Raw genomic sequence first — 18,085 nt, 5'->3', positions numbered from 1 at the left:
TGATTATAATTAAGCAATTTAAGACTTTAATTTGAGAAAAGAAATACCTTGAAAGACTTGTAAAATAAGTCTATAAAAAACCTGAAAGCAGAAAAACTTATACAAAAAAGTGAAAAAAACCTTGCAAGACGAGTTGTAACATACCTTTAAAAGTAGCAGAAAAACGGAGCAAAGCAAACTAAAATGTAAGAAAACCAGAGCTCCAATCAAGTAGAAGAAAAAAAGCATGCTTTGATTCTGTAATACCAAAAAGCAGTTGTGTTCCTTATGCTGACCCTGAAAAGCAGACCAAGACCTGTCCAGAAAGTCCCGAACTGCTTTTTCCCCTCTCCTTCTCCCCCAGCATGGAAACTAAGCTAATACTGGCCATACTAGCAACGTTCCCGTTCCCTCCATCCTTCCAATTCCTTTGTATTCCTGTTTTTCTCCTTCCAATAATCATAAACAGAAAAGCAAATTCAGAAAGTGCTGAGCAGAAATTTAAAAAACACGCCAAAAAAATATTTCCTTTGTGAGAAGCCACGTTGTCCCGGAGCAATAATGTCTCAGCACAAGTTTTCCTCTTTGTGGGTGGTACCATCCAGCTGTGCCTTGCAAGGCACGCCCAGTCCCACATGTCACAGAGTCCCTCCCTATCAGCCACAAGACCACTCCCCTTTCATGGGCTGTGCTCACGGCCCCATCCTCTGTCACCACCCTCAGCTCAGACAAACACGCCCCCAGATCAGGTAACTGTGGAAACCACAGCCAGCATCTAAAAACCTGCACTGCACCCATCACAGCAGCCGCCATTGAGCCAGAAGTAAAACAAAACCCAAGTCCAAATTACATCAACAGCTTTCACAGATCCTGCAGTCTCTCTGTTGCCTCAAACAGCGAGAGACACACAGAAAACAGTAAAAATCACTAGCAGAGAGCAAAAGAGAACAGTGAGGCAAAGCAGAGCCGAGCCACACCAATGGTGCTGCTCCCGGTGCATAGGAGCTCCCTTCCCCAATGCCTGCTGTGCCCAGCGAGAGAGACAAACATCAGCCCACGTGAAGAGCCGTGCCTGGAGCAACAAAACCCAGCAAAAACAGTGAAACAATAACCCCAGTCCCAGCGCAGAAGTACCAGCAGAAAAATAAACCAGCACCCTCAGAACCAACCCCAGCCTTGATGCCAGCGACGAAACACAACAGACTGAAGCAGCGACAGCTTCTCATCTCCTCAGACCCTCTAACAAAACAGAACAGAGACAGCTAACAGTCCAATTTCAGCAACCAAGATACGAAGTAGACTTTGTCCAAAAGAAGACACACATAAAAACCACCACAAGAATACACCAAAGAAGAAGCTCAAAATAACTTAAAACCCTAACCTATTCTTTTATTTTGCAGTTTTAACAAGAAACACAGAACTTTATAAGTTAATTTTTCATCAAGATCTCAAAAAGACCACCAAATAATTCTAAAACATAAAGTTTTTCTTTTCTGTTCTGTCAATTAAGTAAAGTTGTAGTAACTTGCCCAAAAATTTATATTCCAAACTAATTATAAATGTCAATTCCTAAATAATTTTTCCTTTACAGGAAAGGATTCTGCAAAAATATTTTGCTTGCTCATATCTTTAATTGAAATAGTTAATTCACAATCCAAAAGTTTTTATAAATTGCCCATTTAAATCCTACAAAAAACCCTCTAATTAATAAATTCATCTCTATAATTAAATTAAAAACCTTTTAAAATTCATGCAACCCTAAAAACAATTTGTTTTATAAATAGCTCAAGAAAATCTAAAATATCATAACCATATAGTAAAATCCTAATGCCAAAAAATAGAAATCAAATTATAGGAAAGTCTAAAAGCCATATCTCAAAAAAAAAACCAGCTGTCTACATGTTTTTCAAAGTTCATATTTCATATTACCAAATTTTTTATGTTACAAGTTTTATAGAAAAAAGCAAAGACCTCTCTACTCAAGAAAAAGTTCTAATCAATTGCAAAATTTACATAAAAATTTCGCGGTGCCTTTAAGAGAACTCAGTCTCTCTGCCTGCCTCGGCTAGCTCAGACACCGCAGCAGGCTAAAGGGTACAGCTAGGCAAGTCACGCAAGCCGGCTGATCGCTGTGAGTTCTTGTCCTGAGAGGCTGTGTGAGGCGGTGGAGAATGCTGACAACGACGGAGAAGAAGAAGGGAGGAGCCAGTCCAGTAAAAACGACAGATTTATTTGGGGGTCCCACGGGACCTCCTTACCACCTGCCAGATCTTCAGACTATGCCCCCTAGGCTCTTCTGACCTGCCGTTTTATACAGCAGTGAAATGGGGTGTGGTAAGGAGGTTACAACCAATGGGCTTCAACTAAAGAGGTGGTACGAACATGGGGTGACATTACAGAAACCAATTAGGGACAACAGGGAGGGGTTTACACAGACCATGAGGAAAGATTGACAAATAACTGAAGAGCTATATGACTTGGGGAATTGCAGGATAATACCAACAGGAGAAAAATGGGGTACAAGTAACATACCATTCTACAATCAACCTGTACAAACCTACCATGAACTTAATTCCACACCACCACATCTCCCCCTTTTGTTTTTATTAACATGATGAGAACTGGTGCAGAGGCGGCAGATATTCCGACTCCGGGTACAGTTCATCAAATCCTGTCTGTGTGATCAGCCACTGCTCGTAGGGTGGATATTCTTGCCCGTCGACATCTCGGAGGTCCATCATTTCCATCTCCTCCGGATCTTCGGGGAGGTTGACTTGATTCACGGACGGATGGGGGGTAGATGTAACATTCGAAATCAATCTGCTTAACATGTGTCTAACTAAACCTATAGTAATTAAGGCAACTATAATAATGAATAAAATTAACAGACAAGTTTTTATAATTGACCCAACCCAGCCCGAAAGTCCCCAGCTCTGCAGAAGTCCATTGAACCAATCAGTCGTCTCCTTTTTAATTTCGCCAACTATGTCCCGCATCTTTGTGATGGTTTTGTGCACATCCTCAGCCTTTGATGTTAGATTGAAGCAGCATAGCCCCTCAAACTCCTCACAAGTGAGACCATGGGGAAGCAAAAGGTAGTCTATGGCTGCTCTGTTCTGTAAAGTGGTCTGTCTCGTAATCTCCTCGTCCTGTTGAAGGTCAGCCAGGGTGTTGGAAGTCAAATTCGCCTGTTTCGCCATCCAACATTAAACGTGAGCCAATTTGCCCATCACCTTAGCAATAGAAACCCAGGGCAAAAACACAGTGATTGTGACTCCTTTAGGTTTACTCCAATGAATAATTTCTGAGTCACAGTCAGCATCTAATTCTTTCAGATCTCGTTTTTGGATAGCCGAATTGTGTGTGCTATTTTTAATTTTCCAATCCCTGATTTGGGTTCTGTTGGGGGTGAAAAGGCCCAACCTGCTGTGGGTGCACGGACCTCCTACGAGGTGAGAGGGGATGCCTGGCCATGCTCGATCCCCACAAATTAAAAAACTACCCTTAGGAAGTGACAAGGGCCTATAAAGCAAGGTGGAAGCCATTCTCACGTGGGCGACCTGCTCACACCACAGGTTGGCCTTATATGCTTGGTTCGATTGGAGAACATTAGTAAAGGCTTTTAATTGCTCTTGAGGGGGAACAAATGTAAATTGAACACAAAAGGGTGCTTTTGAAGAACCAAGGAGTTTCATCTCCAAAGGTTCTTCTTGAAGGTTTTCTAATTTGGTAATAAAATTGCGCCATCCGACAAACAGATTTACATCAGGAATGGTTCCCTGATCCATAACTACCATTGAATGTGAACCATCGAGAACCTGCAATTTACTTATCCTGATGGAGTTTTGCAGCATGGCTTCCGGGAATTCTTAATGGTGGAAAGGGATCCCCACGAGACAGGTTGACAGAGGATCGGTGGCTGAGGCTTGGCTAAGGCATATGTGGTCCTGGCCGAGGGACTTCGCCAAGGTGGTCCACACATTGGCCTTAGGCTGCAGGACCATCCAGGCTTGGTGTTGAGCCAGGAGGTCGGAATCAGGATCAACGTGACCAGAAGGATGGACATGATGTACAGAGTCCGGGGCTGGATCAGGTTCTTGACAACTGAAAAATAGACTTGAAACAAATATGATTACCTTTAACGATACAGGTAGTAGGAGAAAGGTAGGGGGTCCTCCCATTCCCATAGAACCGGGAGAGTCAATTGAAACAATGTCTTTCTCTTTCGGCGAAACACCGCCCTGGCAACTTGTGACACCTCGTTGTCTCTTTCTGATTGTTTCTTCACAAATGGTCTTACCCATTTGGCAGGGACCCACTGCAAGCCTGTGGGTGTAGAGACACAGGCATACCCACACCCCCACGTGACGAGCTCATATGGGCCCTCTACCTGACCTCACTCTGGAGACCTTAGCAAAACTGGCGACTTTTTTCTTAAGGTCGAACTCGGAATTTGATCCAAAGTGTTTCATGATTGGTGGGTTCAAAACCTCAAAGGTACAATTTAAAAAATTGATGGTATATAAAGCCCTGACCAGTCTAATTGAAGGAGGTTCGATCTTTAGAACCCGTTGCTGCTGAGCAAGGACCCTTTTGATCTCCCGATGGGTCCTTTCTACAACTGCTTGGCCCGTGGGGGAGTGGGGGATGCCAGTTTTGTGTTCCACTCCCCATTGCTGCAGAAAGTCGCAGAATTCCTTGGATTTGTACGCTGGGCCATTATCTGTTTTCAGGCTCTTAGGGATGCCCATGAAAGAGAATGCCTGTATCAGGTGTTTGATTACATCTTGTGCTTTCTCTCCTGTGTGGGCGGAGGCAAAGACTGCACCTGAGAAGGTATCGACAGAGACATGCACATACTTTTGTCTGCCAAACTGTGCGATATGTGTGACGTCCATTTGCCAAACCTCGCAGCTCTCCAGGCTGCAAGGACTGACTCCTGCTTGCAGTGTGGGAACTGTGTGTGATTGGCAGGATGGACATGAAGCCACAATGGCCTTTGCCTGCTGGCGCGTGAGGTGAAAACGCCAAACGAGGCTTGGTGCATTTTGATGAAACAATTGGTGGCTGAGCTTCACCTGCTCGAAAATGTTCAGCAGTGGGGCAATTGCTGCAGGAGCAGAGAGAGCGTCTGCCCTCCTGTTCCCTTCAGCAATATACCCTGGCAAATGGGTGTGCGATCACGTATGCATCACATAAAATGGATGCTCTCGGTGGGAGACCAGCTTCACTAGCTTTGAGAGCAACTCAAAAAGAGCTGTGTTGGACACCTCTTGTACAACAGCCTGATCTGCCCTAGAAACCACCCCTGCAATGCAAGCTGAGTGGGTGACTAAATTGAATGGTCCAGAGAATCTTTCAAAAGCTCTGACGACTGCGGCCAACTCAGCAATTTGGGGTGATTCCATCACCTCCTCAATATCTGTCTCCCACTGCTGAGTTTGGGGATCCTGCCAAGTCAAGACTGACTTGTGAGACCTCCCGGACGTGTCTGTAAAAACTGTCAGAGCCTCTAGAGGTTTTTTACTGCTGACACTTTTCAAGGCCAATGTAAACTCTACATTCGAATTAAACAATTTGTGGGCTGGCTGATGAATTGAAATTTGGCCCATAAAGGAGTCTAGGGTGAACTGATGTAGAATAAACCTCCTTTATTCCCTTTAAGGAATCCAATCTAGCTCAGTCCTTCTCAGGCCTAGGAGGATTATCTCAAGAGACAGGAAAAGGATTCAAAAGAGGCTCTCACCCTTTGCTGCAGCGATGTTTATTTCTAGGTGGTGTCCGAAGAGAGAGAGAGCGATCCCAGGGGGACAGGGACTTTTCTCAGGATTTCTGAGGGAGGGGAAAGCTGGCATACAGCCAATGGGGTCAGAAAGGGAAGGAAGGGTCAGACTACATGACAGGGGTTCCAGGGGTCCCTGGGTGGGGAAGAAACCACTTTCCCAGGGGAATGTAAAAAACTGAAGCACTTCATTCTCCTGAAGCAGGTGCTCCAACATTGGTTTTGTGATTTGGCCCATTTGCAAGCCAATTGGCATGTGAATGCATGCGAAATCGCAGCCGGCCAATTCTCTGATCCGTGTTCTTGCTTTGCGGATTAGCTCAGCCATCAATTCTTGAGGCCATGTCATTCTCTTGGGCCAGTGGTGACTCAGGAAGACTCATTCTATTATAAGAAGATGGTCTCCTCTGCCTTGGCCCTTCCTACCTTGTTTCAGTGACTTGTGTGATGAGTCCCACTGGAAAATCACACCATGCAGGTGTGGCAGCTTTCCCATGATGATAAAATTGAATGGCAGACCAGGGTCACACCTGCTTGCCTGTCTTGTTGACATTGCCTCCTGTACCTTCACCAGGGCTGCCTTCAGGGTAAGTGTCCTAGGAAAACTAAGCTCCTGTCCCCCTTTCAATAAATTGAAAAGAGGGGCTAGGTCCTCGGTGGTCAGACCCAGCCAAGGTCTTACCCAGTTCAAGGCACCACACAGCTGATGGACATCCGCAAGAGTCCTGACTTTGGTTCTGATGTCCAATTTTTGCGGTACAGTGGACGGCCTACTGATTTCCAGGCCCAGGTACCTCCAAGGTGGCATCTTCTGAATCTTGCTGTCCTGCAACTCAAAACCTGCAGCAACCAACAAATTCGTTGTGAGGTCAAGCGCGTAGGCCAGCAGATCATCAGTTGGGGCGCAAACGAGTATGTCATCCATATAATGATGGATGATTACTCCCTCCGCCGCTGTGCAAACACAGGACAGCAAGCAAGCGACATATTGTTGACAAGTCACTGGGGAATTTTTCATTCTCTGGGGTAGTACCTTCCAGTGATATCGCTTCCTTGAGGCCGCTTGGTTGATAGAGGGTACGGAGAAAGCAAAACGAGGGGCATCATCAGGGTGCAAAGGAATTTGAAAAAAGCAATCCTTAATGTCTATTACAGCCAATTGCCAATTTCGTGGGAGCATGGTTGGGGAAGGCATCCCAGGCTGGAGAGACCCCATATCTTCTATGACGCTGTTAACTTGGCAGAGGTTGTGGAGGAGCCGCCACCGAGTCTTGTCAGCCTTGCGGATGACGAAGACTGGGGAATTCCGAGGAGAGTTGGTCTCCTCTATGTGTCCTTTTTTCAATTGCTCCTCTACTAGCTCCTGAAGCCCCTTCAATTTTTTGGTGATGAGAGGCCACTGCTCTACCCAGACTGGTGTATCAGTCTTCCAATTCAGCCTTTGGGTACGGGCGCTTTTCAGTGGCCGCAGCCCAAAAATTTTGTGAGGGGTCAGGAATGTCAATTGTGACCCCCCCACTGGGCCATGAGGTCTCTTCCAAGCAAAGGTTCCTCATAATCTAAAACGAAAAAACGCAGACTCTCCAATTGTCCTTTCGGCCCCTTAATTTGCACCAGGCTCTTGTATTGTTTCGCCAATTGAAGTCCCCCTACACCTTTGACGTGTCCAGCCACATTTTCCAAGGCCCAGTGTGACAACCAGTCCTTGGTGGGAACGATCGTCACATCTGCCCCCGTGTCCAGAAGTGTCTCTGCGTCAAAAGATTCATTTCCCACCTTAAATGTACATTTGATCTTTGGCTTGTGAACTGTTACCTTTTGAACTGTGTTGACTGATGGAGTGTTTTTTGGAGATGGATTCCCAAAAGGAATCGCCTGTGCTACAATTTGCCCTTTTGGTAAAAATATTGGCGGGTGGATGCATCGCAGCAAGAGAATGAGGTGCCTGGGATTATTAGAAAGTCTCCCAGGGAGAACCTCAATCTCATGCGGAGTAAATTTGCAATCCCCAGTGATGAGATACCTTCAATTAGAGGCCAGTTCTCTCTCTCGCCAGGATTGATGACGACAAAATGCCAATCCTGGTCACTGAGGATCAAAGATTCCGTCAGCCGCAACCTGTAAGGTTCAAAGGTAGAATGAGTTGTTAAAATCAGTTTTGCCAAGTGATGTTTTAAAGATTGAGTTGTGTCAGGTAATTTTGTGTCATGGTCCGGTTGTTCTCCCCTTTTCTTCCCTGCCCGGTCCACCCCATTGGTGTCATGGCGCTGGGTGGACCCGTGCTCCCCCTTTAGTTATTTTGGAAACGGCGGTTGGGGCGTGGCGTTCCCTGTGGTGCTACGTGTTGTGAATTCCTCTCCTTGCCCTGAGTCTGCTGTCTGAATGCCTGGAATTGAGCTTTGACTGGACATTCAGTTGCCCAATGACCACCCTCCCCACACAGAAGACAAGGCTTTGTCGGGGTCTGGCGAAAGGACAGCTTGCGCTGCAAAGGCTTGCGATGTGAGGAGTCTGCAGCGGTCGCACCAACAACGTTGACTTCACGCGAAGTACGATGTGGTTGGGTCGGTCGTGTCAGATGCCTCGGGGTCAGGAATGGAACCTTTATCTGGCAGACTTGTAGCATACTTTGAAGAGTTCTAGGGGGGTCTAGAGGAAGACTTAAAATTGCTGCACGACAACACTCGTTAGCATTCACAAAGGCAATTTCCTCTAATATCCCTTCCCTAGCTTGCTCATTCTTAACTTGGAGCTCGATAGCTCATGTTAATTTTTCAACAAAGTCTATGAAAGGTTCTGCTGACCGTTGTTTAATCTGAGTATATGGAGGCAGGGGACCATGAGGCTGCAGACTCAAGAATGCCTTACATGCAAGCTCTTTGACAACATCAAGGGCAGGAGCAGGGATGAGGGAAGCCTGAGTGGTGGCAGACATCCACTGTCCCTCACCACAGAGCAACTCAGGGGTGAGAGCATCACCGTGCTTGTCAACTGCTGTGTCTGGTTGCTGCAGGAGATGTGGAAGTGAATCTCTGAGCAACTGTTTCCATGCCCCTTCCCAGAGTTTAAATTCTGTCGTGTTCATGAGGCATGCAAACAGTTGTCAGAGATCTGCTGGAACAGCAACAATTTCGGAAAGGTCAGCAGCAAGGAGACCTCTGAAGTATGGACTTTCTCTGCCATACTCCTTATGTGCCTTACACAGATCCCTAATGATGGATTGGGAGAAGGCATGACAATTAGGATTGGTGTTATTACCTCCCCGAGATCTTCTGTAAGTCACTGGAGCAGCAGTGAAAGAGGCATGGGGACTTCCAGGTTCCTGGCTGCACTCCCAGGTTCCAGTCGTGGGAACCAGAAGTGGGGGCGTGGGAACCAGAATTCCAAGATGGCCGACTTCTGGGAAGGGGTGAGGCTGAGGGAGGTGGGGATTCAGAGTCAGGGGTGTGTCTGTTGGCAGGGCAGGTGGGTGGGATCTTTGGGGAAGTGGGAGGAGTTGGGGACTGGAAGGGGTTGGAGGAACAGAAGGGATTGTGGGAAGAAGAAAGGGACAAAGAGGATGACGACTGCGGCACGTGATCGCAGCCATTTTGAGACGATTGTGGCGCAGCAAAATTAAAACGAACTTTAGGTTTTTCAACTCAGAAAGTCTTGGGAGTGCATAATCTTCGGACTGCCTGGCCAGGGCTTTCAGAGGAATCCCGGGCAGTCTGGCCTCGACTGCTTGGGCGGGGGGATCGAGGGACCTGTGGGGAGCCTGAGCCGACAGACCTCAGGGCTGTTGCTCCCTTTAGAATCCCTTTTCTCGGGAAAGAGGGGTTGGGACTGGGGTGAAGAGAAACTGGGGAAGGGTGTCCTGAACCTGGCTTTTCCTCCATTTCCCTGTCTTTCAGTGTGGCAGCCTTAAGCTGCAGGACCAGGAATGAATAATTTTGAGCTGTTTTGTCCCCTGCATTAGCCAATTCTAAAATTTTCTGCTCCACAGTGCACCAAAACTGGGCACTGTGGACGAGTGCTGGGGATACTTGAGGGAAATGTAGGAAAATCCATCGGACCAACCTCTTCAAACAACTCTTAGAGAATTTAACTTTCTCTAAGTTCAAAACTTCAACTAAAACATAAAACATCCCCTTCTGAGCTGTGGAGAGACCCGCACCCATTCTGCTCTCGATGTTAAGTACAGCTCACACACACAGGATCAAGAGTAAATAAAGCTAGCAACTGAAATTAGAAACCACAGGGCGCTTCAAAATCCAGTATTCAAAAACCCATGCACTCATGAAAATCCAGACTGGGGCGCTGTGCTTAACTTAAACTGGCTGACAGCAATCCGCTCCCGTTGGAGCTGACAGCCACTCGAGTCACTCTGCACAAACTAAAAGCACGAAAAAACCACTAAAAGAACTGAAGCTGCCGGGGAGTCAAAACCAGGGAGAGGGGCCAAAACCCACACCCCTGGGGCTGCGCAGCCGACGATTTGGGTGATACACGGCACAAATCGCCCACGGAGGGAGAGAAACTCGATCCCTAACACACACACACCTGCGTCCTCACAGAGGAACGGAGGGTACTCACCACTACCCGGCTCAGGTGCAACACTTGATCCTGGGGTCTCCGTCTGAGGAAGACCTCTCCCAAGTGCCTGGAGAGGCTGCTTCCCTCGTCCACCAGGAGCACACCCCGATTATCGGAGCTGCTGCGACCGGTGGTAGCGTGACGTCCAAGGACGATCTTCGCAAGCCCAGAGCTTCACACTGCGGCTTGCCAGTCCTCTCCGCAGGGTCCGTCGAGCTTCTCAGGCTCCCACATTTGACGCCACCACTGTCGCGGTGCCTTTAAGAGAACTCAGTCTCTGCCTGCCTAGGCTAGCTCAGGCACCGCAGCAGGCTAAAGGGTACAGCCAGGCAAGTCACACAAGCCTGCTGATCGCTGTGAGTTCTTGTCCTGAGAGGCTGTGTGAGGCGGTGGAGAATGCTGACAACGACGGAGAAGAAGAAGGGAGGAGCCAGTCCAGTAAAACGACAGATTTATTTGGGGGTCCCACTGGACCTCCTTACCACCTGCCAGATCTTCAGACTATGCCCCCTAGGCTCTTCTGACCTGCCATTTTATACAGCAGTGTCATGGGGTGTGGTAAGGAGGTTACAACCAATGGGCTTCAACTAAAGAGGTGGTACGAACATGGGGTGACATTACAGAAACCAATTAGGGACAACAGGGAGGGGTTTACACAGACTATGAGGAAAGACTGACAAATAACTGAAGAGCTATATGACTTTGGGGAATTGCAGGATAATACCAACAGGGGAAAATGGGGTACAAGGAACATACCATTGTACAGTCAACCTGTACAAACCTAACAAACTTATTATGAACTTAATTCCACACCACCACATAAAAATACTAATCTTTTTCCTTTTTTTCTCAACAGCAACTGTATTGTGTCACATGGTAAAGCAAACACTAGATTCCTAAGTTTTATAGCAAATAGCACTGTAATAAACTTTTAACCATGCATCTGTCATTAAAATACATCAGCTCTTGTAAAAAGTCTCATATATCTCAAAATCAAATTAAGACAATTGTACAACCATGCCCAAACTACCAAACACTAACTATGCCATCAATAGCAACAAAAGATAACCCCCAAAATTAAAAACAAATAAGTATCATGCAATATCAAACATTAAAACAATTCAAACAAATTCACTTGTCTAACCACACACTTTTAAAAGTATGTTCTGCCTCAACACATAAAAGAGAAAAGGACCAAAAAAGACAATTAAAACATCTCTTGTAAACATTTCTCATTCCTAAATGTACAGTTCTTAAAATTACACAAGTTTTTCAAAATATCAAATTTTCCACATATTATAACTAATTCAAAAGCCAATCTATTGTTAAAAAAAGCACACAAATAGCTAAGAATGCTCTTTGAAAGATAAAAATGGGAGAGTGTGTAGAGTGCTTTCTATTATAGAACAGTTGAACAAAGCTATATATATGTTTTTTAATCTCTAATCTTCATAAAAATTCTGAAAACAAGACAAATTTTAGAGCCTGTCCTTTATGGTAGGGAGAGAAGTTTTGTTTGTCTCCACAGGTACAGACTCTAAGAAAGTTCCTGCAAAAGAAGTCGAGTCACAGCTACAAAAGAAAGAAAGAAGAGCAGAGCACATCTGAAGAAGAACTTGCAAAAAAACAGTGACAACAGACCATGTCTCCAAAAAACCTTCTACACTGACACAACACAGCAGTATAGACATTAGAACATTTTCAAAGCAAAGACTGAGTCTTTGTAAAGTTTATACTAGTTAAAGAGTATTCTTTGTACTAAGAAAGTTTTGTAAGTTATTACTATCATATTAATGTTATTATCTTGTTCTTAAACTGTATGTAAAGAGTTACAAGTTTCATTAGCCCAAACCCAGTACAAAAGAAAATATAGTTCACTTGAAAAAATCTCCCATAACAAAAAGTAAAATAAAATTAATAAGTAATTAGAGACTAAATATTAATTTTAAATATTAATAATTGAAATATTAGCTAAAAAAGAGGAAGGTACCAAAATTAAAGTTATTTAATCCATAAAACTTTAGTTTAACTATAGAACCGAATTATTAAGTAACAATTAGTTATTAACACAATCATAATTATCAACAAAAGTGAGAATTTTTTCAAAGTAATTATTTTTCTTTTTTTTTTTCTTTTTTAATATGATTTTTACAGGGTGAGATGTAGCAGTGCATTCTTACACCCACACAGGTGTTTCTACATAAGAGAAAGAGTTTCAGCTTACCTTGAAACATATAAGGAAGTTAAACTAGAATTTTCTATATCCTGCTTGTGGGCCTGACATTGGTCTGAATTTCGGCTTCAGGCTATGCCAGTGTCTGTGTGAAAGGCAGGCCAGCAACTTTCTCATGTTAGCCTGAAAAATCTTAAGGAGGAATTCAAACAAACCTTGGGAAGTGAGAAACCATCCGCAGGTGGTGTTTTTCCAACATGTTTACTGGAAAGAAATGTTTACAAAAGGGTGTAGATGCTGAATAACCAATCATGTTCTTTGTACCAAACTACTCTATAAAAGTAGAATTTAGAAGAACAAAGTTTGCTCTCATTTCTATCATCATGGAGAGTCATGTTGTTATTTCTGTGCCGTCTGAAAATAATAACACCTGCTCATTGTAATTGGCTCAGTACCAGCACAGAGGCACTGATTGGGCTTTAGAAGTGCATCTCAAAGCCTGTTGCCAAGTTCATTGGGCAAGGTGCCAAATAGCCCATCTAAACAATCAAGTACTAAAGAGACAGCACAGAGGTGCTCGAGGCTTTTTTGGAATGCCTTAGCCAGTGTAAGAGTGTTTTCTACACTGTGTTCAGCTTGTATTTCTTTGTTTTATAATGTTTATTATTTTTGTCATTATTAAAACCTTTTATTTTACAAAGCATGTCCAGAGAAGCCATCTCACTATTTATTAAGCCATTTCTCTGCAAGGCTAGACCCTTGGAAGTATTGAGGCCCTCCCAATAAATTTATAGGTTACTTTTCATTAGGAAAGGACTTGAGAGTGAAACAAGCAGTTTACAAAATCACTCGTTCATTTGCCTTGTGTGATTCCTGACCTAAGTTTCTATTTTTGATGTCTGTAGTGCTGTGGTATCAGTATTTGTGTATAAATAATTTCAGAGCTTCAGTTCTTTCTTTACAAGAAAAACTGCTCAGTTTGGTTATGTTGATCTTGACTTGTTATGTGCCTTCCTATTTTCTTTTTTAATTTATAAACTTGTTTCTCTATCTTTTTATATTAGTGATTATTCTTTTCTTATTTATTGAGGGTTTTTTCTTAATTGATATTGTTCTTCTAAGGATTAGGAGTTGAATCCTACATTTGTAGTTAGTCTCAGCTGTGAGGCAGATAATGCAACTATGTATTTTTCCATAAGATTATTTATACACTAAATTTCTTGGTGTGCACAAAAATGTAATATGGGAAAATCTAAGTACTCCAAATATCATCCCTCCAATTTTCAGGAGATCTGGGGCTGTTCCTGGTTTGGTGCCCTGCCATCCCTGTTCTGATGCTCAAGTAGGGAATGGCTTGGGCACATCAGGATCTCACTGCCACAGTGCCATGAAATCCCATTGATTAAAACCCCAATGGCTGAATCTTCTTTGCTGGTTGTTGTCACCAAACTCTGCTCCAGGTTTTCCTTCTGAGCCAGTGGAAATTATTGTTTCTTGAAATGAGATCGCTTTGTTTCTCACCCTGTGATTTCCCACATCAGGGGGGTTTTATGTTTCCCTGACAGTTCTGTGTTGTTGTATCTGTATTAATTCTCTCTCTACTTTTCCTACAGCTTTTTCATCCACTTAAAATCTATTTGTCTCTTTATTCCCAACACCTGTTTAATGAGTGAGCAAGTTTTTACAGAGCAGAGTTTTCAAATAAATTTGTAATCTGCTTTACATTTACAAGGAGTTTCACCAAAGTTGATGGTGGGGTGATGGGGATGATGACCCCACCCCTTGAGGATGGGGTGATGAAGAGGAGGCTCTGGGATGTTTCACTGATCCTGAAGGCCACAACTCAAATAATGGACTACTCTGAGGGGTTGTATCACACCTGGAATTTATGGACATCACTGACCCTACAGCCTTCCATTCCTCAGCTTCAAAAATTATATTGGTTTTCCTTGCCTTGTTTCCAGGAGATTTGAGGCTGGTTTCAATGCCTACTGAGTACAGCTGGATAGGGGAGTCCAAAGAACAGGGCATGTACAAGAGGGGAACCAGAGGTGAGTATTTTTTTTTTCTCTGCTGTTCTCCAAGATGTTTTTTCTTTGTTGCTTAAGGACCATCCCAGGAAAAAAAAATCTCCTTTTTTTGAGTGTCACAGAGGATATAAAAGAGCCTGTTTAGTGTCTGTGCTTTTCTGTTTCTATTTCTGAAAATAAAAAATTTGTATTAGTAGGAGGAATTTAATTCTAGTATAAAGAAACATAAACATCAAGGGAAAAAGTACTTCGAAGACTCAGATATGTGTTCAAAGCAATCAGATATAAATCTGCACAGCTCTAGAAAACAGTAAGTGATGTTACAGATGTAAGGTAGCATCCTCTGAGAATGTTTTGATCAATATGAATTAAAATTTGGAACAGAAATCAGCAATTGTACTGTCAGTGTTCAGATCAGCAGTTCTAATCACATAAACTTCCATTGATCCCAGTGGGAATTATGAACTTTGCAAGAAACAAAAGTGATTGCACAGTTTCTTTTTTCCTTTATTTCCTCTGGCAAAAAGAAATCATATAATTCAAAAGAATATTCTTCAAATATACAACCATATTTATTGTGACACTGATTGTTGAAGATTCTTGAATACTAGTTTTTTTAGAATCTTTTAGGCATGGTCTGGAAGCTGAGAGGAGTTCAACTTGACTCCTAAAAATGTGAACAAAAATTGAATGATATTACTGAAGATCAACATAGGATTTTAAACTACCTTTTTCAGTAAACTTCCATTCCAAGAGAAAATAAATTTCATTTAAGGCACAAGCCTTTTCTGATTTATTCCAAATATGCTAATGTATGTTTAGCTCATATTTCACTGTTACAGACAGTAACAGACTTGTTGCCTGGCCAGCTCCCATTTTGAAACTGTGCCCAAGTATGCTGCACATCTCCTTAATAAAACCATTATTCCAGCTTGTCAAATTCCCTGAAATTAGAATCCTGGTGTCTGCAATGGTCCTAGAAATGCTCCCTGCATGATACAATCCAGTAATATTTTCTGTGTCCATTCCCTTTCACCCCACATGGTGTCAGTAAATGTGGAACAGAGTCCAGGGAGAGCTCCCACAATTCCTAGGACATTCACATGACTTTTTCCAATTTAACAGGACCGAGTGATGGTCTCTGGCCAGCCAAAATGGTTCTCTGCTTGTTTCCTCTTCCTAATGTTTCTTTTTTGCCTTCCTTCGTCTCCAACCACGGACTCTGAGAATTTGCTGAGGCGGTACCTGAGCGACGACAAGATCCTGGTGATCCAGGAGGAGCCTCTGACGCAGAGGGGCAACAAACAGGACACGGGCCGGAGGTCCAGGAAAAAGAGCAAGCCCCCAGGGAACTCCAGCTACACCATCAGCCCCTCCGTGCTGGCCTCCACCATGAACGTCAGGCTGGAGCCAGGGCAACAGGACGTGCTCAACTTCTCCCTGGCAGAGAACAACACGGTTCCACTTTACTATGTGAGTGCCCAACAAACACCTCCCTGCACGAGCCACCTGGAAAACACTCCAGTGTTCTCCTCTTAGGACTGATCCAAGCATTCCAGTGTTCTCTTAGGATTGATCCAGGCATAAAGACACAGTCTTATACTTCATGTTTTCATGCTGTGTTTCATAGTCTGAGAAAGGTTGCTCAGTGATGGTGTCATGACAAATTTCTCATGACAGTAATTTTTTCGATGTCAGTATCATGACAGCTTTCTCTTAAAAGTCAGGACAGAACAGCAAAACGCAAGGCAAGAATAATTTCCTGTCAGATGCTTTAATGAAATCGTGCTCATAATTACTCAGTCTCACTGAGTTTAGTTTAATTTAACTGTATTATCTTTGAAGGTTCATAGGGATCCTGCACTCAGCGTCTGATAACAATTTATTATACATTAATTTATAAGCTTTTGTGTTTCCACTTTGATTACAGTGTCTTGTAAAAACAGATGAGTTTAATGGAGTTACTGTTTATTTAAATTCGTTTATTGAAATTGTGGATTTAAGTCTCTCTGACAGAGATTATCAGATTATCAGTATCACAAAGTTAAAGCAAAGGATTTCAAACCTGGAGAGAAAATCATCAGGCAATTTATTAGGATGAATGAGAAAATTATTATACAACCCTGCAACAAACCCCAACAATATTTAATAACTTGGTAGGTGAATTAGCTGGTTTTATTCAGTTTTTGGAATTCTGTTAATGATCTGTTGGCTCACCTGAGTTGTGAAGAGAGGGAAATGGGTCATAAAGGGTAAGATGCAAATTCCACCCTTGATTTCAGGACTGAAGTTGTATTCTCTTGCATGATTTCCATACCATCACGCAACTAATTGAACAGACATGATAAATTAGCAGTATGATATTGTATGATGATAAAGTAAATATTTAAAAATACCCGAATGACATAAAATGTCAACTCTAAAGGGTCTGAAGGAAAAGCAGGAAACTGGAAAACAGGAGTTATCCTGGAAGAGACAACATGAAGTGGTCAGTCCACCCTAAAAGTCAGTGCAGTCTCTGTTCACAAACTCTGCTTTGTGTGCAGTGATTACAGAGGATGGCACAGGTACAATGATTATTCATGGACTGACAGAGCAGTATTAATTCTTTTGCCACCATAAATTTTTGGAGCAGCATTAAAAGAGACCTTTGCAGTCCTTCAGGAGATAATCACAGGAATCAGTATATCTGAGGCACTTTGTCAACTGCCTTATAAATATACAAGAGGAACTGAGTCGACAAATACACAGAGTTGCTGACACAGATTTTGTGGGTTCTTGGCAGCACAGAATCATTCACATTAACATCTTCCCACTTGGAATACTGAAAGAATTCTGAAAAGGCAAGCGAAAAAATGGGCATATTTATCTTGAAAGAGAGCTACCCAGAACAAAAATGTGAAATATCAAAGAACATTTCATAGCAGCTTGATAGCAAAAAGGGAAAGTAACAGAGAGTAGTGTTCTTAGATATAAATTTGAGTTTTAAGTAGGTCAGCTCATTTCCTTAATATCTAAAGGTGTTACCAGGATTTTCATAAGCATTTTGATATGTGAACCTTTTTTGGATAATGAGACCAAATCATCTTAAAACAGCTTTTGCTACATTTGTATTAGAAAAGCTGACAAAACTGGTTTAGCATTTTTTTTCTTTCTTTGGCTCTGTGTTTTTCCGTGGAAGGCAAAAGTGCAGAACTGTTGGAATCACATTTCCATGAAATCCTCTCCCCTTAACACATGCCCAGTACAACCTCTGGATAGAGATCAAAATTTCAGCCCAGATAAATGCTTTGGGAAATGGAGATGATAAGTAGGATTTTCATCATCAGTGAAGGGAAGGTGATAATATTTTGTAATCAAACAAGGATGGCTTGATGGAAAGAGGAATCGAGCATCACTTAGCCATTGCTTAATTTTCTAAGCACTTACATAAATATGTATCAAAAAATACAAAAAGGCACTTACTTAATAGCAGTTTAAATTACCAGACGTAAGAAGTTTTGCAAAATTGGTAATTGCAGAGATTCACCACTAGATTAATACTTT

The 18,085-nt window shown here is 43.0% G+C and overlaps 1 protein-coding gene across 1 annotated transcript in view; it reads left to right on the top strand.

Annotated features, from left to right (window-relative positions):
• The window catches only part of LOC134564874 (connector enhancer of kinase suppressor of ras 2-like), a 297,517-nt gene that overhangs the window by 201,407 nt on the left and 78,025 nt on the right, over nt 1-18,085 (top strand). Inside the window, exons 12-13 of the mRNA XM_063424148.1 lie at nt 14,474-14,558; nt 15,757-16,012. Coding sequence (XP_063280218.1) covers nt 14,474-14,558; nt 15,757-16,012 — 341 coding nt within the window. The remainder of the gene's footprint in view (nt 1-14,473; nt 14,559-15,756; nt 16,013-18,085) is intronic.

The sequence above is a fragment of the Prinia subflava genome (assembly GCF_021018805.1).
Source record: "Prinia subflava isolate CZ2003 ecotype Zambia chromosome W unlocalized genomic scaffold, Cam_Psub_1.2 scaffold_22_NEW, whole genome shotgun sequence".
Classification (NCBI taxonomy): Eukaryota; Metazoa; Chordata; class Aves; order Passeriformes; family Cisticolidae; genus Prinia; species Prinia subflava.
This window is presented reverse-complemented; position numbering and strand designations above follow the sequence as displayed.